Raw genomic sequence first — 26,566 nt, 5'->3', positions numbered from 1 at the left:
TTGGTAATACATGTGGAAAAATATTCAAGCTATTCATTGATACAGGGCTAATTTATTGTGCTTTCTTTATCACTGATGTAGAGCGACAGGGGACGCAGTTCTTCAAGATGTGGAGATGCAACCCACCGCATGGTTACTTTCATTTTTCTTGACCAGAGGAGGCTGGTTCAGATGTGTGTGTGGCAGGTCTTTAGATGTGAGCTGACAGATGCAGCAGGAGACATGTGGGCCTAAGAAGCAAATCACACAGGACCAATGCTGAAAGAGGAAGAGAAATCAATAGCTATAAACAGCATGTATGAGAGCAAGAGAGAGAGAGAGAAAAGACAATAGGCAAGATGGAAGGAAGAGATGAAAACACGGGTGTGACTATATGAGCCTTTGTGCAAAACCAATGTTGTTATTTGTGAGAGTGCCTTAGTTTGCGTCAGTGAACCAGGAGATGGAGAAAATATATGTCTCAAGAGAACACCCTGATTAAAGGAGAAAGAAAAAATGGCAAAGAAAAAAAGAATAATCAAAAGCTGAGGGAAGTAATCTTAGAAACAAAGCACCATGCATAGGGTATTCAAGCCTATGACTGACAGTTCCCACAGCAGCTCCCTTCATTACAGTGCTGTATATGAAATGCTGATCATGTTCAAGGAGCCTTACAACTCAGGTTGTTCATTGTTACTCCATTTCTTCCAGTAGGTCGTATCTAACAGCTGCCACCTTACTATCAGTCGCCACCTAACTTCTCTATTACAGCCATTATGTTCTCACTGTGACATCACTGGATGGATCAGTGTTGTCTACTTGATCATCATGCCACTGAAATAAAGTAGTATACATTAGAGGTTTGCACAAGACTGTTTTTAACACTCACTCCTGTTTTTAACACTCCTCTCATGAATAAGCCATTCCACTACCACTAGCTTCTTGGGAGAATCTGATCACCACCACCTGAAATAGGGTTTATTGATGAAAATCTGTCTATCCAGTCAGATGGGGAAAATGAGACATTAGAAGTCCTTTTTATGTAATTTATTTCTTTGAGAATTACTAATACACTAATCGGCTATTTTATAAGCCACCTTTACGAGTTATAAACTGAAAACTGACATTTAGCCTGGCCCCTAGAACATCATAAAGGACATCCTGGTAGACTAGGATTAATTAAATAAAAACTTTTTTTGTTTTACTGTAGTTAAAAGGCATATGGTTGGCTGGGAGGCAATGTATTTACAGTGTATAAATGGTTAAGTCAAATAACATCCTCTCATAGTAATATGTAAAAATTAGTATGTGAAGTCATTTAATTCAGCCCCACGTGCAAAGATACAACAAGCAACAACTCAAAAAACATTAACTAGAAACTTGCTAATTTATGGCATAGATAGATTTTTACTTCACACTCACACAAATATTTAATCAATTCTTTGGAAGCAAGTATGGCGTCACAGCAGTTCAACTTTGATGGCAATGAAACATGATGTTAAGTAGTGGAGTTCTGCTATGAAGAGCATGTGCCTTTTAAAGTGTAAGTAATTTCTGTTTTCATAGTTCTCTCCTCAGCTTTGATAGAGATATCCTGACAGACATAATCAATAATTCATACATCTGTATGGTCTCTCTCAAAGCTATCAGCAGACTGTAGACCACACCAGTAGCAAGCCCAGCTATAGTGTTTATCACCCTGGTGAGCGTAATATGATCAGTACAGCACAGCCAGCCAAGACCTCAGGGAATTACCTAGCATCAAGAAGACAGTCTAGAGAGGTTTTGGCTTGTAGCCCTTTACAAGGCTGTCTTTCAAAAATGGTTTTCATGAATTTTATTATCCAAGCAGATGACCAGTGAGGAAAAGGGAGCCAGAGGGGAGATATGAAAACACATGCTGGTAAAAATTAGATGACCAGTCCTCTCTGCTTCACTTGCCGTGTCTGTTTCTATTTCAAATATCACCATTTCAGCACAGCTCCTCTCTTTTATGAAGCAATAATGTTTTCCTAGAGCCCGTCACACACACTAGCCTGTGGTTCCTGCTGGACACTGTCCTGTTTTCACATAAGACAAATATGTCCTCTAATCAGGATCCCACTTTCTCCTAACAGCAGTGCTGTACCACAACATGTGTGTGCATTAAACATTAATTTTCCCAGTTGTGAACTTTCTTTTAAAAGTCAATATTTGCTTTGGTATAGGGCATGACCTACTCTCTGCACAGTTGGGTTTTGATTGGAAGTAGCTAGATTATGTAATGATTACAGAGAAGTGCCTGACCTCAAAAAAAGAGAAAGCAATTCTTGCTACCTCTTTCTTTGTTGTGACACTAAAATCAATCAAAATCAATGAAACAGATTTGTGTTGTCACTTCATGCTCCACAAAACAGCATGTCTAAGTCTTGCAAAATGTGAGGAGCTCTACCACACAATACAATAGTGTATGTAATGTATCTGTGAGTGTCAACATCAGTATGCTTGCATCACCACACCATATACCAACATATGTAGACCTTTTCTCTTAACACCCTGAAAAACACACACATAGTGAACAGGCTCCAAATAAGTAATGACATTAGTATTAGAATTTAGAGGATTTGTTCTCTATATCCTTCTCAGACTGTACTGCCCTTCACATTTCTGCAAGATGTCCAGAAATAGTAAATAGGATAACATGCTAAAGATTCCAGAAACCTTTCATAATCCAAAACCCTCAGGGATCAAATGCAGCCATTACAGAAATTCAGCTCAAAATAATGTAGACTTCAATGTCAAGGTCAATGTTCTTCAGTGTACCCTGGTGTATTAGATGGAGGTTAGGTAACTTTTCAACTGAACTACAGTTAAATAATGTCACTTTTGTACAATTGTATTATAGACAAGCTTGACATGCAGACTGAAACAGTGACTGTAAATACTATAGACTTGCTAATGGATTCTGAGTAGCTGTCAAGTGACATGGAGTGTTTTTGGTTATATTCCATCCACTCAGTGAATGAAATATAACCATATTCTATTCACTTCTATGCATGTATGTGTTGTATAACCGCACTATATGTATGTTTGGAAACCAGTTCTATACACATAAAAGTACTCTTCAATGGATTGTTGTCTGTGCATATAGCTGAAATCTGTTTACATAGAAAGACAGGTATATATAGCTTGGTATAAAAATAATAACAGTTTCTGGATTAAATAGAAGATAAAATACATGTTCCCTTAGTAGTGATAATTACTGTGCAGTACATCATGATACATTAATAATATATAGGAAAGCATTTCACAAGGATCAGGCTGGCAGTACTAGTGATGTGTCTTTATTCCATGTTTGATGGACTAAAATTGACTTCACACCTCAATATGTCTGCATCAGTAACTTCACATGCTTATCATTAAAAGTGCAGGTAAATCACAGAACTTGTCTTAAGAACACACTCAATATGTCCAATTTTGCCTCAATGAACAGGTTAATAAGACCCAGACAACTGGCTGACATTCACATAATTATCAGCTCTGCCCGGCTTTAATACTGTGACACTAAACACAGTAGAAAATCTCACAGAGTCAGAAATGATCACTCATGACCCATTTCATTACCCAGGCTACATGATGTTTGATGCTGATCTCTGCTAATGGAAAGTTTAGTACCATGTCTGCAATGTGTTCATTAGCACGTTCTGGACATCCTTCACTTGCCTGGGAGTACAGCGACTCAGTAGATGAGTATTGTGCCAATGCTCTAGCAGCCTATGCAGTATTATGGTCGTGACTGGGGTTATATATAGCTACATAGCCAATAGCAGTTAATGACACAGCCAGGGGGTTACACTTTATACTGGCTAAAAACTTCACTCTGGCAATGGCAGTCACAGTAGGAAGACTGGCTAGAGAAAAATCAACGACTGTTAAATGCAGCATAGAGTAAGAGGGCAGGGGTACGTTTTCCAATCTGCTGCTGCTGAGGGGACAAAATGTCCAGATGGAGCACTTTCCATCCCTTCTCCCTTTCCTCCTTAGATGTTGCATCCTTTTTATGTTTTGACATTTCCTTTTCCGCCCACTGAATCGCCAAATCTTGATTGCAATTTGACAGAGAGAAGAGAAATCATGATCCTCCTCTTCACTGACATCTCCACAGATAAAGAAACCCCCCTGCAGTGTCCTCATGGCAGAGACAAGCAAGCAATAGGAGAGGAATGGGAGAAATGCCATCTCCTCATCAAAGATTGCTCCAGATTCTTGCTGAGGTCTCACAGAGGCCTTAAGCAGTGCCTAGGCCTAGATTGTGACACATTTGGGTGATGTGTTTTACCTTGGGGCTGCTGGACCTTGCGCTAAAACCAGCCACTCGGGCACACACAGCGACATCCACAGTCCTGTGAGGTAAAGATTTGCTGTCTCTCTCTATACGCAAGATTGATTTCAACTGTGTGAGCGGAGCAAGTAGCTGGCTCTTTCTATTAGTTTTCAGCAGGGGCGCTGCCTCATAAGTTGTTTATTTCTGTCTGTTATAATCAGGAAGTATGTCTTGTTTATCTGACTTGCAGCAACAACTTGATTGCAGTTTCTTTTTTCATGTGGTGATATGTGACCTGCTGCCTTGTTAATATGTAAAGTCTACTTAGTGCATGTCTTAAATGTAAACAACACATGCATCACGCACCACCTAAAGCATATCTGAAAATCCTCGACTATATAAGCTAACAAGCTTGTAAAGAAAGGCTTGTAAATCAATGCAAGTAATGCAATAAATGCCGGGAGGGCAAGCCCAGTGCCGTTTGGACGATGAATTAATAAATTATTTGATTTGATGAATAAAAACACATCTGCATACATTAAAAATCATGGAGGATGAAAATAAAATAAAGCACAAAGATTGATTTCCAATGTGGTCCTCTAGTATAACACTTAACACATGATTAGCTGTGTCAACATGCACTTGTTTTCAGATACATTTTGCCCATTAGGCTACTGAATCAAAAAGGTATGAAGTCTGTCAAGCTACCTCTTAGTAGTGATAAATAATTAATAAAGCTTTTTGAAACCATATTTTAAACTATTTTGATACAATCAATAAAGCAATATGCTAAGCACTGTTGTTATCATGGAATAGCAGATTACGAATTTTACAAGTTTTTTTCTATACTATTGTGTTATTTTTAAGGTTTCAGTTAAACATAATTTAAAGAGTGTAAAGAGTTGAGTCACTTTGAGGCAGAGATGCATCCTTTTACTGTTCTGCTTTCATGTTCTGATAAATTTGCAGTATGTTGTGCATTGCCACTTTCATTGTTCTTGTGAACATGTGTCGTGATATGACTGTACATTATGATTCCTACCCCTAAAACAAGGTGTGTTCATTTAATGACAACCACACCGGACGAAGGCCTGTGCAAGCCACAGTGGCAGAAGACAAGCAACCTAATGGGTGCACATAAAAAACAACTACAAACAAATGGCCCCGTTGACCAACTGCTGTGGTGTACAAGGGGCAAAATTAGATTTAGCTTGTGTTAGTGTTCGTGTATGTGCTGGAGTGCAATGTACCTCTTATGTACTTAGCCTCCTGTGTAAAATTTTGATTTGTTTGGGTTAATCTACGTGTAATTACCTTCCTGAAGCAAATGTGAAATTAATGATTTTAGATGCAGTTGAATTGCAACATCTCCTGTTAAGTTTCACTTTGTTGTTAGGATAAAAGTTCAATGCAACATTTCAACATCACACGGGTGTTTTAGAGCAGCACACCGCTTTGCAATGTCACTTCCATCTGTGCTCACATCTCTCCCTCCCTCTCTCTCTTCCATGTGCCTGTTCTGCCTCTATGACAGGGGCCATTTGGCCAGACAAGCCAGGGCGCTTTCTATAGATAACTGGTTACTAGATTTGCAGGAACTCATTATCACTTATACCTCAACCAAAATGTTTTATGAGAGGAAGAAAGAAATGAAATAGTGAGCTGTTTGACAGAAACGTACATCTGCAACAGTCACTTAAGCCACGGAGCTGAGGTGACCTTCTCAGATTTCATTTCAGTTGGTCTTTTTTTTCTCCCTCCTTCCCAGAACAAGTGAGTAATTAGAGCAGAAACATTTCCCCACACACCCGGGCTGTTGGCTGAACGCAGAGCTGCTTTTGTGTCTGACTGTATGAGGACAGGCCTCACTAAAACTGTTATTAGTGCAAACATTACTGTAATCATTTTTACAGTAGCTGCTCTGGTTAAATACGTATGTGCAAGCAACATCTGAAGACCCAGGACCGGAACTTGTCATACACGTGCTAAGATTATCCATGTTGTCATGTGTAGTGAGTCAGATTACTGTGAGTGTCATTGTACAGAATGTGGTTACTGTGTATTTGTGATGATCTAAAGCCCTCCTACTGTATTCATTTCCCTCACAAAGACCAGAGAGCAATTTCACTTACAAACCACTACAGGCTACCCACTGATCCTAACGCTAAGTGGTAATAATCCCTGAAGATCACTAAACACTGTCTGCAAGATATGAGAGTCTGCTTCTGTGTGCTGTGTTCAGGGCAACACACAATGAATCTTTGCTGTGACCTGCCTTTGGTCAACGGCTAGCTTTAATTTCCATCAGTATCTCTTTAATTCTAATTCTAAGTATGTATCTGTATGCCTACTGTGTCATATTATATAGCCTAACTAACAGATATGGGAATAAACATAACCACTCACTTACCTCTTTAGACTGTTCAATTTTTTTTCTTTTTTTTTAAATGAACTCATCCTTTCTAGGCTGACACACCTTTCTGACTGAAATTAAACAACCAACTGTGAGTTCCTGTAAGCTCCGTTATAATAAAAACATTAAAGTTATGGAATAGGGTGTTTTTAAGTGTGAAAAGAGGCATACACCGCACTGCTCTTATGTCGACATTTCTGTGTCTGTTTCTTTCTTTTTTTACCTCGACTGACCAAGCATGGGCTATATCCATCCTTTCTTTGCCATTACAGTCTACACTGTAAATGCGTTCGACAGTGACACAAAAAGTGATGGAAAACAGGAAGTCAGGCATAGGATATGCCAAAAATATGGTATAACGTCCCCAAAGTTAGGACTAAATACGAGTCAAAATACTTATCCGCTCTCGCGCGCCAGTCATGCACACAACGCCCATCTTCATCGAGGGAAATTAGAAAGAGGATGAAGAAAAGCGGTTTCCCTTTTGCCCTTACCGTCGAAGACCTTGAAACGACGACGGCCACGACATCCTGGATTTCTTCAGTCCGGGTCGGTGCCCCGTGTCCACTGCGTACGTCCGGTCCATGTTCCTCGGGTTGAGGTACCTCTCGGTGTCCGAAAAGCCTCTTTGTCTCACTCGCTCGTTCTTGCGCACTACCAGCGCGTGGTGAAGCGGAGAGAGCGCTGGCTGGTTCTGCTGCCTCCACAGATGTTTCGGCGCCTTCGCACTCACGCCGGTTCCGCCGCCGGCGACCAAAGACGCCGTCCCCACTTTCCCGCAGGCAGGGTCCATCCTTCCCGCGTTGGTTTTAATTTTTTTTTATTAAGAAATAAACACTTTAGGACCATGCAAATGGAATGACCCCCGGGGAAGGTGATGGAAGGGGGGGGCTTCACAACACTTTTAAGAAATAAAAAAAATAATATAGCCCCCAAGACAAAATTATAGACCTCCAAGTAATTGAGGCAACTTTTTAGTTACTCTGGGTGCTTCACGTCCAGTTTGTTTTTGGAGCTCACGTAATGACTTTAACTCCATCAACTTTGTCCTCACTGCCCTGCTGAAACACAGTGGACAGAGCCAAAACTGAATCCATTTACGCATCACGGGGTAGACTCTTTAACTGCGGTTTGGAAGGGGGGAAAGCTACCAGGAGAAACTCTCTCAGTTGAATCTGGTTTCCAAGCGCTCCCAGCTTTCTCCGTACACGCCTATTTCAGCAAGGTGCTTGTGTTGCTGCGGCTGTGGAGATGTTCAACACAGGACGGTCAACGCGGGCGGATGGTCTCTCCACAATCATCATGCAAACTTGTGCAAACCCCCGCGGCTATAGTTCACTTGACGCACGGTACGAGTAAAACCATCCAGACATGACAACACACTATTCTTCCCTTCTCAAGTCCCCCTGCAGGAACAAGCGACAACGGGATATAGGAAACAGGATAATACATTAAACATGAGGGACCCACCCAAAGCACCTCCCCTTTCAGCCTCCATAATAGAAAGGCAGGAGGTTGGAGTGGGCAGAGAGCAACACTTTATGATCCAATAGTGCAGATGAGATATAGGTTTATAACAACAATATCAGTGTTATATCCAGTGTATGTCCACTTCTACAAATGAGGAACTTATCTGTAACAGCAAGCATTAAGGCTGCACCTAAAATAAGCTCACCTTCACAGGAATTAATTAAATTGAGGGTCATTAAAGGTTGGTCTGTGTGCCTGTGATGTCTAGTGCAAACATGCAGCCACCTTGTTAAATCTCTCCTGCTCTGGTCTGTTTGTCATCATTTCCAGGGAAAGGGGACTCTCAGGGAAGAATGCTTTCTTTCTCCCTTCTACCTACACTTCCCTTGCAGCTCCAGCCCAATGCTCTGGAAAGTAATAGTTTGGGGAATGCAATCTTGTCCAAAACAAGGTGATTTAAAATAAAAAAAGTTGCAAGTAATGGTAATGGATGGGGGGGCACGAATGCAAACATGAGCAGCTCATGTGTGGACTTTGAGTCCTTGCAGGGAAGCACTGATACAGCACATGCAGCAGAATTGAATTCTGCACAGACTGATAACTGACCTGTGTATTGATTTCATTTATTTTCCATTGCTTTGTTCCCAAACTATGTCATGGAGAAGACCGTATCCCAGCATGCAGTGGGTGCCTCCTTCACCAAACAATATACCGGATGGGCGACTCTTCACATTGCATAAATGTTTGTCACTGGACTCATTACAAACGTGTGTTGAAATGTAAATCTGTCAATATAACATGAGCTGTTCAGTATGGTGAAAATACGGTGTCATTAATACGTCTTTAGATATATTACCTTTAATTAAATTAATGTCCTATTTTAATTTTATTGTTGTATTTGTTTTCTTTTATGCTGAATTGGACTGTTATTTTAGGATAATGGGATAATGACTGAGACAACCATCAGTGCGGTCGGTAATTAGGGATTACACCTGACTGATATCTGCGCCTGTAATGACCTTATTTAACAGAGCAGGTTATCAAACAAACCTGTCCAATTCACAGAAAGTAGCTTCTCAGTCACAGCACAATTTTATAAACCTTCCAGATATAATTAAAATGTTCACAAACTTATATCTAAACACTTTTTCGCATATTGATAGCATAATGAACGTCTGTTGGTTGGCATTTCAGTCAGATCTGTTGATAATGAGTTATGCTCATCTGTGATCCTTGTCTGCAATGCAGTTATAAAGTTAAAGTCTTTACTTTCATCTGTTTGTACACAGATCAGATCTTCATCCATTATCTACCACTATTAAATTACTTATAGTTCCAAGAATTCAGGTACTTGCTACTTGAATTTACCAGCACAAACAACGTAGGTTCTTGTAGGCATTAAGGGCTATAAATTATGTCGAAATCTCGACCACTCTTATAGATTAAACAAAAGCTGTCATACTGGAGTGTTTGCTAGTCACAGATCTGTGAAGAGGAGAAGCAAAGACAATAGCACTGGTAATGTTTAATGGACAGAATCATTGTTTAGTAGTTACATTATGACAGCATCGAACTGAAACACGGAGAACTACTTTGTGCTACTTCCTGGTCTGTGCATTAATACGCAGACATTCTCATTTAGCCAAATAGAAAAGTTGATGTCACCAAATTCATTCAAAAGTTGCAGTTGGAGCATTTAATGTGGCACGTCTTCCATCCTCAGTGCTTCACAATTGTATATTTCTTCCTGTCCCCTGTGCTGAATTATAGATGAATCAAGCCTGAAGCAAACTTAAGATGTATGGCCTTTGTTAAAATTCTCCCCATCACCCATTTTTCTCCATCCAGTCCATTTTGTTCTTAAAATGCTCATATACTTTGTATGTTCTCTTATGAAAGCAGTCAAATTTGCTTGATGTGGTGTTAATGTGGTGGAACATGACTGATGCTTTAATAGGTAGGCATTTCTGTCAGAAAAGGCTGATTTACAATAATTCCAAATGGTTATATAACCAAAGATGTTGTCAAGCATAGATTATATCGCACAACAAAACACTTTGATTTCACATCAGACTGTGTTTTCTTTGGTTCTGTAGGCAATAAATAGTGTTGAATAGTAAGACGGCAAAAAAACTTTCGCTTTTGAAGTTCTCCAAGAAAAAGAGAAGACGAGAAAAGGCAATGACATAATTGGAAATAGTCGATACAACCGTCTGCAGTAGAAGAGACAATGACAGGCCTGTCCTGCTTTTGTCTTCCTCACGAGCCTCCTTTCAAATTACCCAGTCCTTATTCAGCCAATGTGACATGATTTCCAAAGAGTGGTCAGCTGTACACACTTGGGAAAAGTTTGCCCTTTTCTGAAGTTCTCATTGAAAATTATTCAGAGGATGGGCTTCCTCTAAATCTAATGCCTGACACTTTTTGGCATAATCCATAAGTAAGTAAGTAAATTATTCAGTACTGACTATGCCTCTTCATCATAGGTAACAGTTTCGTTTGGTGATACGTCAGACAATGTTGTGAACAATTATGTAAATGTAAGAAACAAAGAGAAATATACTGTATTTCCCGGAATCCACGTGTTCTTGATATTTAAGCAGCAATTTTCAAGCAGAGGAAAGTATTGCAGCACTGTTGTGCATCAGAATTGCCATGAAAATTGCTCTGCCTGCCTGAAAATGTCATTTAGAAGTGACACCAGCTTTTATTGGTTCTCTATAAAGAAGTCTACAAGTCGATTACACTTTCTTCTTGTTTAGTCTGGCCACAATGCCTTATAACATATTCTCTAATTATAGCCATTTTAACAAGCTTAGGCTGTATTAATAAGCTGTACCTCACTGCTCATTTCTCTATTGTTTATTCTCTGAGAAACACATCCCTGCCAAAGACAGCGGTGGGGGAGAAGTAGGGGGAAAAGGGGTAAGCTGATGCATTTTCTTTCTCATCTGGCACATGATGAGCCATTGAACAGTGTTATGCAGGTAGAACGATGCTGACAAGTCAGCTACAGTGCCTTTTGAAGCATGCTATCATGATCAAAGACAAGTCAGAGGAGCACCACTTTCTCTTTGATTGACCAGTGAACTCTGTGGTAGTATACTAACCCAAGGACAATGGGATTTTCCACTGACACACAGGTTTGGCCACTGAATTTATGTGCTATTTGCAATTGTCTGGATACATTTCTGGACCGTTGGCTAAATTAAATTACTGTCTTTCCCACTGAACAACTGTCTTTAAAAACAAACTGTTGAGTATGTATGTTTGTTTCTGTCTTTCCTCAGAGAATCGAGCTGGTTGGAGACTTGGTGTTTGTCTCTGCCAAACCTCATTTCATCTAAACCACTCTGATACATTCTCCAGTATTTTCTGGATAGGGTGTGATTCTTTTCTCAGTTGTTGTATGGTCATGTTTTCCAAGCGCGGGAGACTGTGAGAACACACTACAAGTAATGCTGAACATTTCTCATACACTAGCCTGTAATCTTTCTGTGTTGTAAAACTGAGAAAACATAAATATTTGCCATAACGTCTAAAATTGAGAATTAAAGGTCAACATCCTATTCAATATATTACACAAAATGTCACCCAAAATCTGGAATAATTACAGTTAAAAATAAATAACTGACACATATAAGAATACAGTGTTGTATAACACTGTAGATTAATCAAAACTACAGTGCCAAATGTGAAAACACTTTGTGGCAAATGGTTTTCAAAAGCAAAAAGGGACAGATCTTCACCGTAATTCTCTGTGAGAGGTTGCTTTCATCTTGTTTTAAATGGGTAAATTGCATTCCCTGTTTTAAGATTAGTAAGTGACAGTGGTGACAAACATAACATCTATTAGGCCTAGTTATTTGATGAGTCACTCAAGGATCATTTCAGTACCAGTGGTTTGCACGTCATTAGTCCACTACACATCAAGCATACTTTGCATTACTGCCCTTTTCCAAATCATACCGTAATTTATTTCTTACCTTTCAGGCAGGCATTGCTGTCTGTTCATTTCACTACAGTATGAAACTCAATTTGCAGAGGCTCGAATCCATTACAATGAACATTCTGTCGCCTGTATATGTAATTTCATTTTAGTTGTTTAAGTGAAGTTATGATCATGTCGCAGCAGAAAACAGGCACTCATTTGAAAGTTGCCTTTGTTGTTATGTTATCATGAGAGCTGACAATCCTTTTTACATTACATTCATTTATCAGAAGTTTTTGTCCAAAGCAACTTATTTCTCCCGACATACAAACATATTGAACTATGAATATTATGATTAATGTCCAACTCTCCCTTTCACCAAAGCTACAGCTGCCCCATTTCTTAATGCTAGCCATGTTTGCCTATTGCTGGTTTTCTGGGTTTTATTTCTGACAACATATGGGGCCGGTTTCACAAAGATAAACTTTAACTATGGCTTCTTCTAACTTGTCTGTCAGACTCAGGATAGTTTCCTTGGGCAAACAAAAATGTTTGACAATGTCCCCGGTGCTGTATATTTCCAACAGGTAACTGCACTCTCTAAAAAGCCTTTCCCTTTCTCACACAACACACAACATTAGTACCTTGTACAACATTGTGAGCCAAGTTATTGGCCATGTTTTCCTTGTTTTGTCATTTGGTACCATAAGTCAGTAGGTGTCACTGGGGGTTGGGTGGCTAACTTTTAAGGCTTTCAATAAGTCAGTTTTTATTTTTGTAAAACTGTCCAATTTTGCATTAGACTAATCTAAAAGCAAATTTAAGATGCACTTAACACTACAGAGCAGTCTGAAATATATTTGAAACCGTCCCTTACATGGGCAAAGATTTAATCAAACCGTTTGGGGGAGTCAATGAACAGGCTATTTTTTAAGGGGACACAAATAATACTGTCAAAACTGTACTTGTATAGAATATGTGTACACAGAGGAAAGCCTTACTATTTTTATTAGTGTATCATGGAGACTGTGATGTTACCAAATCACATTATTATAGGGACTTGTTTTACATAAATGGCGTTTTGGTACACGGAAGAATTATCTTATATGTTCCTTATTAACTGGCCAACAACACATAGCAATAGTCATCTAAATATGAGTTAGGTTCATAGGTTCACCACCCTGTCATGTTATAATTATCCTGCGTCCTCCACATAGTATTTTAGGTTTCCTCTGGGACAGAGGACGTCTCTTACTTAGATATTCAGCTGCAGGTCACGTTATAACAGCTAACATAGCATGGCTCATGTAAAAATACATTGGTCATCATCATTTGTATTAAAAAATAAAAGAATGACTTCATCCAATGTTTAAAGTGAAAAAATAGCCTTGCCAGCCCACTCACTGGAGCGCCACATCTACTGAAGAAATTCGAACTTTGTTCTCTCCCACTGGACTTGTGTGTGTAGGTCACTAACAGGGGAAAGCAGGCGGTGGACCAGACCCCTGTGAGGCAACGGAGGGGGACTCAAAATATTTCTAAACTTAAATTGCTTTTTTCTTTTGCCCCATTTTACTGTTTTACTACTTACTCAATTATTTTAGGTATGACCTCCTGTGATTTCCTCCTATGGTCCCATGGTTATCACAATGCCTTTAAGCAGTGTATGCCTGTAAGCCACAGTATGTTTTGGGTTACAATTGACCCTTCGCTAAGCTCTGTCCCCCTTAGTTACTGTTGCTAAGTCCGACAAACTGTCAGCGCTGCCACTGTCTATTACTGCACTCCCCGCAGAAATATTAATTTGTTGGGAAAAGCGATCTCACAAAGAAGCAGACACTTTCGCAGTTGCATTATACATTTGAAGGTTGTATTCAGGCTATCAGACTGACTCAAACAGAAAAATTAAAGATAGAAACTAAAGCCTACCGATCACACAGTACAAGTGAACCACCAAATCCCCCGACGATTGAGACAAGAAACAACGATGTTAAGGATCAACACTGTTCCTATAAAGCTGGGTAGGCCTCTATTCGTTATTACAATAATTAAAAAACAGATGAGTAGGGGTTTATTACATTCAGTAGGAAGTTAGCTAGCATTAGCTAGCTAACATTACATTAGGAACAATCCACAGCAGAAAATTTTCTGGATTCATTTTAGATTTTGGAAAGAGAATAAATCATACTTCTTCTATCAACCTCTCTGGGTAGCGACTGTAACTATTACAAGTGCCCCAGAAACAGTGTTTGACCATGTCTTGGAAAAATACAGCGAAAAAAAGCTAGAAAACGATTCCTTTTGCATTAGAGTCAATAGAACGCAGCCATGAAAGTGTCGGACCTCAGTTAGAGCAAGTCCTATACTGCGCTGTGATTGGTCAGCTTTGTATTCGGGGCATGGCTTAGCGAAGGGTCAATTACACACGAATTGTAGCTGATAAGTTAAAACACTGCACAACCACTAGTGAACGTTTAAAAAAAACACAGCTCAACTTGTAAACACAGTGTCAGGTATTTAGCAAGTGATGTGTCCTGAGTCACTTCAGACAGGTGCTGTATTGATCCACCACTCCATTACCCATTCTACTGAAAGGTATTTTGTTAGTGAAAAGACACGTCCACATCCTCCTACCTGCTAGTGTCAGCAGAGGTGATGGCGATGAGTGGTGGGGTGCGTAGTGGCAGTGTTGTGGGCCTTGGTGGAACTGTAACTGTGTCTGACTCCGGCTTGCGATCACAGTAGTACTGTTCTGCCTGTCTAAAGGCCAAAGGGGGCAACTGGACCGTCCGGCAAGACAGCCTCCGCACCAGGAAGGGCTCCATGCAGGTGACTGGCCCCGGCTCTGGGGAGTCGGATGAGTCATCAGAAACCTGGGTGAAAAGGAAACAAGGGCAGGTGAATTATGAATCCAAGGAAAAAGATAGACCAGTCTAGAATCCGAATAAAACAGAAGAAGATGCTAAATGTAAGGGGGGGGGGGATGAGAAAATGACTTCAAGCACTGGGTATAGACATGTTAGTAGTCAAGTAAAATGGTCAGTAGATTTTTTTGGTCCATGCAGAATCCATTTATTAACTGAGTTCAAGGTATGCAAAGATAGGTAAAAGTGTTAAAGCGTAAACAAGTGTAATTTTCATTCATTTTTGTTTTGATAAGGCCATTACAAACCAATGTATGTTGTAACTAGCTGCCGTCTGTTTTAGCACAATTTCACTGCTTAATCTGCTTAAAGTCAAAGGTTCTTCTTGTTATGCAAAGCCAATTAAAATAAGACCTCTAGCTGCCTCGTGTGATATATTACATTGAACAGCACATGGAGGAGGATGATCCCTAATGATTTTTGTGACCCTCTCAGACCTTCAGTCCGCTGTCAGGTCACTGTCATTTGACCATTTGTCAATCAAGTAAACACATTCATTAAAACACAGCTGTCACTGTCATTTCTAGTGATCTCCAGTGCATTGATAATTTGAGTAGAAAAATATACTCAGTTGCCAATTATTAGGTACACCTAGCTAAAATGAATTCAGTCTAATATAACAGTCCTCCTTCATGAAGGCTTAGGTTTTGTGAAACTGGGTTCAGAGAGGTGTTAATTCAACTGTATGTATAATTTTGAATGATGTGTGGTGCTGTTGAAAAGTATAGCATTGTACAGAAAGGTGTTTCTGTTATCTAGCTTAACGTTACCCTCACTGATATAAATGGGGTGGATAAAATATAAGAAACACATCAGTATAATGCAATACAACAGCACCATAGGTATACCAACTAAACTTGCAAGCAATGTGTATTATTTTCTACAAGGGAAAGCCACAGTGCAGATATACTTTTTGGGATTTGGATGGGCAACATGTTTCTTCCAGCTAGCTTGCTACAATGAAGTTCAAAAGCAAATCCAAGAAACCACTAAAGCAAACATTTGCTTCTTGTGATGTGGTGTTTATTTCATTGTAGATAATATTTTTATATACAGGTGCTGGTCATATAATTAGAATATCATCAAAAAGTTGATTTATTTCAGTAATTCCATTCAAAAAGTGAAACTTGGATATTATATTCATTCATTACACACAGACTGATATATTTTAAATGTTTACTTCATTTAATTGTGATGATTAAAACTGACAACTAATGAAAATCCCAAATTCAGTATCTCTGAAAATTAGAATATTACTTAAGACCAGTACAAAAAATGCAATGCAATGCGGTGTGGCATGGAGTCGATCAGTCTGTGGCACTGCTCAGGTGTTATGAGAGCCCAGATTGATCTGATAGTGGCCTTCAGCTCTTCTGCATTGTTGGGTCTGGCGTATCGCAGCTTCCTCTTCACAATACCACATAGATTTTCTATAGGGTTAAGGTCAGGCGAGTTTGCTGGCCAATTAAGAACAGGCATACCATGGTCCTTAAACCAGGTACTGGTAGCTTTGGCACTGTGTGCAGGTGCCAAGTCGTGTTGGAAAATGAAATCTGCATCTCCATAAAGTTGGTCAGCAGCAGGAAGCATGAAGTGCTCTAAAACTTCCTGGTAGACGGCTGCGTTGACCTTGGACCTCAGAAAACACAGTGGACCAACACCAGCAGATGACATGGCACCCCAAACCATCACTGACTGTGGAAACTTTACACTGGACTTCAAGCAACGTGGATTCTGTGCCTCTCCTCTCTTCCTCCAGACTCTGGGACCTTGACTTCCAAAGGAAATGCAAAATTTACTTTCATCAGAGAACATAACTTTGGACCACTCAGCAGCAGTCCAGTCCTTTTTGTCTTTAGCCCAGGCGAGACGCTTCTGACGCTGTGTCTTGTTCAAGAGTGGCTTGACACAAGGAATGCGACAGCTGAAACCCATGTCTTGCATACGTCTGTGGTGGAAGCACTGACTTCAGCTTCAGTCCACTCTTTGTGAATCTCCCCCACATTTTTGAATGGGTTTTGTTTCACAATCCTCTCCAGGGTGCGGTTATCCCTATTGCTTGTACACTTTTTTCTACCACATCTTTTCCTTCCCTTCGCCTCTCTATTAAGGTGCTTGGACACAGAGCTCTGTGAACAGCCAGCCTCTTTAGCAATGACCTTTTGTGTCTTGCCCTCCTTGTGCAAGGTGTCAATGGTCGTCTTTTGGACAGCTGTCAAGTCAGCAGTCTTCCCCATGATTGTGTAACCTACAGAACTAGACTGAGAGACCATTTAAAGGCCTTTGTAGGTTTTTTTGAGTTAATTAGCTGATTAGAGTGTGGCACCAGGTGTCTTCAATATTGAACCTTTTCACAATATTCTAATTTTGTGAGATACTGATTTTGGGGTTTTCATTAGTTGTCAGTTATAATCATCAAAATTAAAAGGAATGAACACTTGAAAATATCAGTCTGTGTGGAATGAATGTATACATTATACAAGTTTCACTTTTTGAATGGAATTACTGAAATAAATCAACTTTTTGATGATATTCTAATTATATGACCAGCACCTGTACACATTGAGTCATACTGTGTGTGTATTAGTGAACCAGCAGCATTATCCCATAGTCCCACAATTTTTGGTTCAATTTCACCGCTCAAATCAGTGTCGATTTTAGCTGTTCTCAACAGAAAAAGCTCCCAAAAAAACAGTCTGCCTTCCCAGCACCAAAGGGCACACAGACAAAGTTAGCGACTAGCTGATTGTACATAGCTGAGCATTTAGCAGTTGAAGACCGTAATGTATTTCTCATGAATTAATACCAAAACATAACGAGAATGGATATTGGACTTACATCCGCCAAGTGGTCAGAAATAGCCAGCTGTTAGCTATGTAGTAACAATTTTAAGGCCCTGCACACCCACACGTGTTCAGTTATTCTGGGTCATTAGACCTCTAGTCAGGTTAGTCATCAGATCGGTCCAATCAAGCAAATAAGTGAAAACACCTGTGTACTGTAGGTGGAACGAGTGTGTGTGTGTGTGTGTGTGTGTGTGTGTGTGTGTGTGGAGGGCCTTAAATATGTCAGCTTGTCATGGTTTTCTGTCTCCATGTGGTCGAAAAAGTGATTAATGTTATTAAGTCTTTGATAATTTTAGCGCTTGGCATGTCTTTATTCAATCGATTTACTGTATGTCTTTTTGTTCCTTATTTTTAGAATTGTCATAATTAGTGCAAACACGCAAATGCACTTAAAGCAATGATGTTTTCATGCAAAACACACATTACAATTACATTAAAATAGAGCTTGTTTTCTTTGTTGAGTTCACACACTTTAGTCAACATTTTGCTTTCTTAGTGGCACTTAAGTCTTTACCGACAAAAACATGCGATACATGATAAGATGTCCTCTTACTCAAGCAGGAAGTGTACGAGGTTAACTGTAGTCAAGAGGAGGGCCCTCATTAAATTTAAAGGGGCTATATGTAGTTTTTCAATGAAATCATTTAATAAATCACTTTTTTACTTTTTATTTGGATTTATTGTTGTTTTACTGATACTTAGGTACACAGCTTCTTCACTGCCTTTGTCACTGTAACTTACGTGACCCGTCCAGTCCAGTCCTCAAGCCTTTCTGCTTGGTCTCCTATTCAGTACATGGAATAGTTTTGTTTATATTTTTGCATTTAATTAAACTATATTAGCATTTTATTGACTTAGGAAACGTACAGTAAGTTTGCACATAAACAATCTCCATTTCAATTTACCTCTTGCATGTGAATGGTTTATCAACCTAAAATGTTTCTATGAATCACAACATTAATGATTAATAATGAGAGACCAATTAGTGATGAGTCAGCTGAGAACCTGTGAGTGTTATTAACAAGATTATAATGCTTTTAGGTGAAATGTGTAACAAAATAAAAATAAAATGTTTGGTTACTGTTACAATAATTAATAATTGGTTACTGTTACAGTTGACTTATCAAAGGTTCAAACACAAAGTCCTATAAAGAAACTCAAAAAAACTCTGAAAAAGAGAAAGCTCAATGTGAAAATGACACATCATACCCGTTCAGGAGAGGGAAAAAAATAAGAAGAAGAACTTCAGTGGGAGGCAAGAGCCATCTGAAAGCTGAGACTGTACGTCTGAGTTGAGACCAGTGTGAGAGCACAGAAACTCATTCTACAGTAGCAAGTTCACCTGGAAGAAATACATCAAGTGTTCAATGTATCAGTAAGTGGTTATCAGCAAATAGTTTATTTGGCAGCAGCAGAGCCTCTCCTTCAAAAACAAGACTGCTTCAAGGTCTCCTACATTGCACGTTTTACTGAATTTATGTGCCTATAAATCCATTAGCAGATTTTAATCTCATTTTGAGAAAGACCAAACAAATTTCTGTTTTCAATATGCATATTGCCATTTTACTTGCTTTGTATTAGCCTCCAGCACAAGAGGCTATTTTTTCCTCTTATAGAAAACACAGTACAACAAAAACTCTGCTGGACAGAAGTGGATAGGAGAAGCTCTATTGTCATTTCTTTGGTACACTGTCCTTAGGGACAGCACTGAGGTAATCAGTCATTTGCGTATTGAGTGGTTCCAGGACTATCTTTGATTCAGGACACACTTTACACAAGCACGTACACACATGGAGTAAGCTGGTGAGACAGCATGATAAATTGAAGCAGACTCTGTGCCATTAATCAATCCGCAAACCATGAGCAGTTTTCATTTGTACTGCATGAAAAACAAGGCTTTCCCCAAGTAAGAGTCAACCATTAAAGGGGACCTATTATGCTTTCCCTCATTTTATGTCATGTCACAATGTCAGATGTCCATATTAAACAGTAGCCAAAGTTTTAAATAATAAGGTACATGTAAAGTTTTTCCTCTAAATAGTAGGTATTCCAGTGGCACGAAAGTGGAAAAAATGGTCCAAATAGAAAGGTGACTGTCTGAACTGGGAGCTCAGAGCCCGGGCATGAAAACCTCTTCCTCCTGGCAGTCTGGCAAAGCTCCTGTGCAACAGTGTTTCCCACAGGATTTTAAGAGACTATGGTTGGTGGACCTTGGACCCTCTTGCCTGGGGTCTGGGGGCATGGCCCCCCCAGAAGAAAATTTTATGCATTTTAAAGTTAAATGCATGAATTTTGTGCAAAATTAAGAGGTTATCTATGAAGAACTTTGTATGCTTGTAAACAATGTTGTGCTCTAATAAACTATTTAATCATAAACCCATTGTATAGCTTGAAATGGTGATGAAACAGCAACAAAATTCAACAAATTTATTTAATGTTTTCCAAAAACCCTAAATCAAACAATTTCTTCAATTTCTTTTACTTTTATTGGACACTGTTATGACCTGGCTCAAAAGGCCACAACAAAAGGGAGACACACCATGGACACACCATGGTAAAAGTTCTACAAAATATGTTTATTTAAACCAAAATTAACCAAATTAAGAAGTATTTCAAACTAACAAAAAAGTATGAGGTATGTAGTCTGTGGTTTCAGTCATATCTGTGCAGGATGATGGTTGCATGGGTGTATGTGTGAAGGTTTTGTAGCATGCAAACAAGACAAATACCACAACGCAACAGTCCAACCAAAGAAAACCAAACTAAATGGAAAACCAGGGAGTTGGCCGCTAGGAGGTCTGACCTGGTCTTGACAGCAGCTCTCTTTGCCAAATGAGAAAACAATCCCAAGTACTCTACAGGGCAATTAGCCCAGGTGCCCAGAGCCACTGCAATCAGCTGCTCCTCCACCAAGAGAGAGAGAGAGAGAGAGAGAGAGCGAGAGCGAGAGAGCGAGAGAGCGAGAGAGAGAGAGGCCACACTCATGACCCCACAGGGCGTCACACATACTTTATGTGAATATAATCCAATTAATCTTATTTCCATATTGTATAGACACCTTATTCTTATTCTTATATAAGTCTGGGCAGATTAAACTAAGCTAACTAACTAAAAGGACTGCTAGATGCATGGCTAACTGAGCTCTTTAATGTAACAGCAGCTGCAGTTACATTAAAGAGGTGGTATTATGCTCATTTTCAGGTTCAAAATCCTATTTAGGGGTTGTACCAGAACAGGTTTACATGGTTTAATTTTCAAAAAGCACCATTATTATTATTATATACACCACTATTTTTTGTCATACTGCACATTGATGCAGCTCCTCTTTTCACCCTGTTTGTTGAAGGCTTCGTTTTAGCTTTGGAGTGATACATCTTGTCTCTAAATGATCTTTGTTGGGAGTTGCACATGCGCAGTTCCTAGTTAAGGACTACTAGCCAATCAGAAGCAGAGAAGGGCAGGTCAGCGAAAGGCCAGTAATAGCCAATCAGAAGCAGAGAAAAGCAGGTCAGCGAAAAGATGGTAAACATCTTTGATTCAGCTGTAGGCTACATGTTGCCGACCAGCTTGGCAATTTGGACTGGAGCAGGAGTTTCAGAGTGGTGAGTTATTAATCTGTAACAAAAGTATCTTTCATCCATAAAGTTTTAACTGAGCTCTGTCTCTACATCACAGTAACAACTTCATGTCCATTGACTGCTTTGAGGGTAGCGAGTGTTTGGAAGGGAGAGGAGGTGTGTGCTGCAGCGCAGTGTTTTTCCACCGGTGTTTTTGAGGGCATGTCGGACTAGCCGCTCAGCAAGCATTATGATACGTATTTTCATTGTGACGTCACAAGAAAGGAAAGTAATGGCTGGACTACAAACGAGCTGTTTTCAGGCAGTTCAGAGCAGAGTTTTCTGTGGGAGATGGGAACTCCCTTTGGGCTGGACTTTGGGCTTTTTCACTTTGCAAACCTAGTACATGCACAAAAAAGATATATAACTCAACAAAGGAGAGGGAAAAAGCCAAAAACCATAATACCACCTCTTTAAAGCTATCTGTCCATGGCTGTAACCAGCTATGAGGTCACTGAGATCCGGACCTCTGTATGTAGTCTATACCCTATCAATAAAATAATTTGTATAAAAACCATTGATAACACTTGATTGATTAACTTAAATGAAGGCTTTAATTTGAACTGTTCCACAATCAGTGTCCACACTTGGGACACATTAAACACATGAAAAGTTGTGCGTGCAATGACAGGCAGAATTTTGGGCAAAATGCTTTTTGAATTCAAAACAAACTTTCGACACAAGGTTCCTCTCCAAGACACAGCCACAAAATTAGCTTATAATGCAGGACTCTCATTAGCTGATTTTGAACTGGTGAAAATTCCTTAACAATGCAGTAGACCTGGAGCTCTTTAAGAGGCCCTTAGCGTCTGAGGCTCTGGGACAGTTGCCTCCTTTGTCTAGTCGGTAATTTAGCCTTAGTTAATAATCTTGCAACAATAGCGAACTGAAGTGAATTCCTTGTTGTTATTATTTTGGCCTTTTTCGTGTGTTGCAGGTTTTCATACAGTAGATTGCATGGCCTGGGGCAACCTGCTGAATAAAGACACCTAGTCACCCTCCAAGTGCAAACAAATGAATTATCCTGGGAGTTAGCACTATACAGCTTTATACATCACCATTAGATCAGAGGACGTCGTTCTTCCTCACCCTCTCCTCTCCCTTTCCGCATCCATCAAGATGCCAATCTTCATCCAGGAAGCCATTGAGCCTTTCATTCCTACATAATTACCGGTATGAGACTCATTGCCATAGACTGTGGTTTACAGAGGGGAACGAGGGAGCCAACATGATTAACTCTCACTTTTCAGATTAACTTCAGCAGACTGAAGGTAAAGATGGATGTTGACTCTAATGGGTTAAGTATTAAACATGAACTCTGTTGACAGTATATTCAGAGACCTGCTAAACAATTTATGTAATGGCACTGCGTTTTTTGTGACCCTTTCAGTGGTGCTACTATTTACACTTGCACTTTATTATATGCGCTACACTTCAGTCCTATTAAATCACTCTATGAATGATCTATACACTTACATTCATTATTGCTTATCTTTCTGTATTTTACTTGACTAGATGTCCATACATTTGTCAGTAAAAGTGACTTTATTATTTCTCCACTACTTAATAACGAATTCAAAGATTCACCCAAAGTAGTGTACAGATGTCCTGCTAACCTGAAACAAATGCTGGTGAAATCTGATCTCATCCTTGGTAAATACACTACTTTCCTTGATCCTCCACCAGGGAATTGTCAGTGTGGTTCATGCAATTTTACATATAAGTGTACCACATTACACACCCATCCAAGAACAGGAAAATCAATGGAAGTAAGACGCACTATCTATTAGGTTTTATCTATAGCTTTTACTATCTTGTTCCACAAGAAATGTAATTTATCTTATCATATGCCCACGTGGTTTAGCACTATGTAGGAAAAACACAAAGACCACTAAAAAACATGATAGCAGAGCACAGGAGCTTCATCCGGACCCAGGACCAGCGTGTGGTGGTCCTGTGTGGTGGCAGTGCATTTCAGAGAGGTAAATCAGCTAGTGGCCTCTCTCACATACACTGGCATACATATGTTAGATCTCAGAGGACAGGAGGGGATCTAAATCCCCTCTTACTCCCACAGATGAAAATGGTGATAGTATCATGATAGCTCTCATATATATACACACACACATATATATGTGTATGTATACAACCGTGTGTGTGTGTGTGAGAGAGAGAGAGAGAATTTTCTAGACCCTGACACACTTATTTGTGAAAATTCCAAACATTTAAATACTTTTTTCTTTTTATCGTGATTTAAGCTAGCTAAGGGGTTAAGGCCAAATTTCTGTATATTACTGTTCTCCTTTTCCTCAGACTTAATAAAACATATTTTTTGAACATAGGTGATGTAGGTTCTGATATATGGGATGGTGAGTATGGCTTTTGTAATACTGTTTCTTTCTGTATTTTATTGAGTAGTTTTTGGATGTTTATCACCCTGACTGTGTTTGGATGTTTAACCACACCTGCCATCATAGACCTTGTCAGCCTATTGGTGTGCATGTTGTTTAAATATAGGTGTGGTTTCCATTTTTCAAACATTCTGACCGGACGAAGATTCAAGTAGGATCGAAACATTGTTATTATTAAACCTTTGTGGTGTGGAGTAAGTATGCAGGCGTTACCTTTTTTTATTGACGCTGTTTTCTGAAAGCCTTGCACCTACATGATGTGCATATAAATACTCTCAGTCAACAGTAAAATGCAAAAAGATGAGAATATTCAAAGTAACCTTCATCTTGAACTTTGAAACTGAATACTGATTTTGAATACTCTCCTTTGAGGATATAGTTTAAAATAAAGATTTCAAATAAAAACTGTTAGTTTGTGTCCTGAGGTATTTCTTCAAGATAACTAGAATAATATTGGATGGCATGTGAAAATTATTTTAGTCATGTCAAAGACCACGAGTGAGAGGTATGACACAAGAGGCTGCAGAGTACAAAGTTTAGGACTTCCAAGTGTGTGTGTGTTCTTTCCCACTGTAGATTATACACACAGTCCTTCATTTTCACTCACTCGTGCTGTCTCCCCTCATGTCTGAAGTGGCCCTTTATGATAAGTGGGATCAGTTAAAGGTTAATTGGTCTGCTGTGACTCTTCTGTGCTCTCTCTGTACTTCGTGCCAATCCACTGCTGGTCCAGTCAGACTCTTTTGGGCTGCCCATAGGTCTGATTTTATGAAAGCCTTCTGGTAAACAACTCACATGTTGTGAGTGTTTTTAAGTTGTCATATTATGCAGATTTTCAGGTTTATAATTTTATTTTAGAGGCTGTACCAGAATAGGTTTACATGGATTCATTTTCAATCAAAGTATACTAAGGATGTGTAAACAAACTTTTTCTCACCTCTCAGTAGTGACTAGAGATTGACAAAAGCTGCTCATTTGTTTGTTATACTGCACATTGCTGCAGCACCTCTTTTCCCTATGTGTGCTGACCGCTTTGTTTTAGGTACCGAGTGAAGCATCTCACTTCTGTTTGATCTTTTTTTGGAGTTGAGCATGCGCAGTACCTAGTGAAGGACTACTAGCCAATCAGAAGCAGAGTAAGTCCTGACAAGGCGGTAACCAGGGCTTCAGTTTAGCTGTACATGTTCCCGAACCAGCTTCAAAATCTAGACTGGAGTAAGAGTTTTAGCTAGGCAAGAATTATGACGATTATGATTATAGTTTATGGAAGTAAAAGATAAGATAAGATGAGATAAAACTTTATTATCCATTTCTGGAAACTTGTCTTTGGCTTCACCAGGTTCGTTAAAATACATATCAAATACACATAACATACAACCAATACATTTGAAAAATAGAACCCAAAAGGAGCTTCAAGTAGACCTGTTATCAAAATACAATTAAAAAAAAAAGAAAAGTGGACTACAATTGAGCTGTTTTCAAGCAATTTTCTGTGGGAGATGGTAACTCGCTTTGGGGTGGACATTGGGCTCATTCACTTTGCAAACCTATTACATGCACAAAAAAGATATAAAACATAATAAGGGAAAGGGGGAAAGCCAAAAAGCATAATATGACAATTTTGTAGGAAATGTACCCTGCCTTTCGCCCGATGTCAGCTGGGATTGGCTCCAGCCCCCCGTGACCCTGTACGCAGGATAAGCGGTTGACGATGGATGGATGGATGGATTAATAAGCATCTTGTAAGTTTATAAAACAATTTCCTGTTATGTTTTAGGCAGGGCTGGGTATGCGTTATTATCGTGTTAACGCATTAATTAATTAACGCTGACAATTATTTTATCCCACGTTAATGTAGTTTTAATTATTATTATTTTGCAAGTCTGTTGCTCACTGAATACACATACAGTCAAACTATGGGTCACAGGAGGGGGGGATGTTGACCTGGAAATCAGGGAGGCCTCGGCAGACTTGCCTGCAGCAAGTGGTTAGTATTGGGGAAGATGTCAATCTTAGGAACATCCTTAAAATTGCAACGTAGTCGCTTGGCCCCGCGGGTGCTCCGCGAGTAAATAGCAGCCACTCTAGAGTAACCATGGCAACAGCTTCTGTGCGCTACACAGCTATAGCCTATAACTTAAGTTGAAATTGTACGCTACATAACTTTTCCTGATAGGCCTTCATCTAGTTTTGCGGGGATGCTCTGCCATGCGAATTCCCTCCTGTTGATGTCCTATTTAGTAAATAGATTCTGGAAACTCACAAACAGCGAGGATCAGTCTCTCTTCCAATGATTTGTGCTGTGCGTCGCGAAACAAAAAGTTCAAGACAATTCAACTTCGGCCACGGGTGGTTGTGTGCGTGAGCCGAGCACAACCGCGACAGTTCACACCTCGTGCTCGACCACTTCCCCTCAGTCTAACACTTGCTACTGAACATAGGCCCTATACTATTTATGCTGCCCCCTGATAAAAGAAAAATGTTTCTGCTGATACCTGTTCAGAAAAGAACACAAGAAAACTGGACTTTGATGGTAACTTGTTTTCACAAGCTAGATAAAAGCTTATAAATAATAAAAGCAAATAGCTTTGGTTTTACATCTGATTTGAATACATTAATGTTTAAGTTGAGATTTATAAGAATTATTTAATTTTACTGTGTAAAGGGAATAC

At 39.5% G+C, this 26,566-nt stretch overlaps 1 protein-coding gene across 4 annotated transcripts in view; it reads right to left on the bottom strand.

Annotated features, from left to right (window-relative positions):
* The window catches only part of pde4d (phosphodiesterase 4D, cAMP-specific), a 207,137-nt gene that overhangs the window by 152,745 nt on the left and 27,826 nt on the right, over positions 1 to 26,566 (bottom strand). For 2 of the 4 annotated variants that reach the window (XM_038703070.1, XM_038703071.1), the window contains exon 3: positions 14,731 to 14,969. In XM_038703070.1, the coding sequence (XP_038558998.1) occupies positions 14,731 to 14,969 (239 nt within the window). Of the gene's footprint in view, positions 1 to 7,189; positions 8,103 to 14,730; positions 14,970 to 17,858; positions 17,922 to 26,566 lie in introns of those variants that run through there. The other 2 variants (XM_038703074.1, XM_038703069.1) reach the window with 2 other exon arrangements.

The sequence above is a fragment of the Micropterus salmoides genome, unplaced genomic scaffold, assembly GCF_014851395.1.
Source record: "Micropterus salmoides isolate LMB-PRFRI ecotype aquatic unplaced genomic scaffold, ASM1485139v1 Ms_hic_scaffold_7, whole genome shotgun sequence".
Taxonomy (NCBI): Eukaryota; Metazoa; Chordata; class Actinopteri; order Centrarchiformes; family Centrarchidae; genus Micropterus; species Micropterus salmoides.
This window is presented reverse-complemented; position numbering and strand designations above follow the sequence as displayed.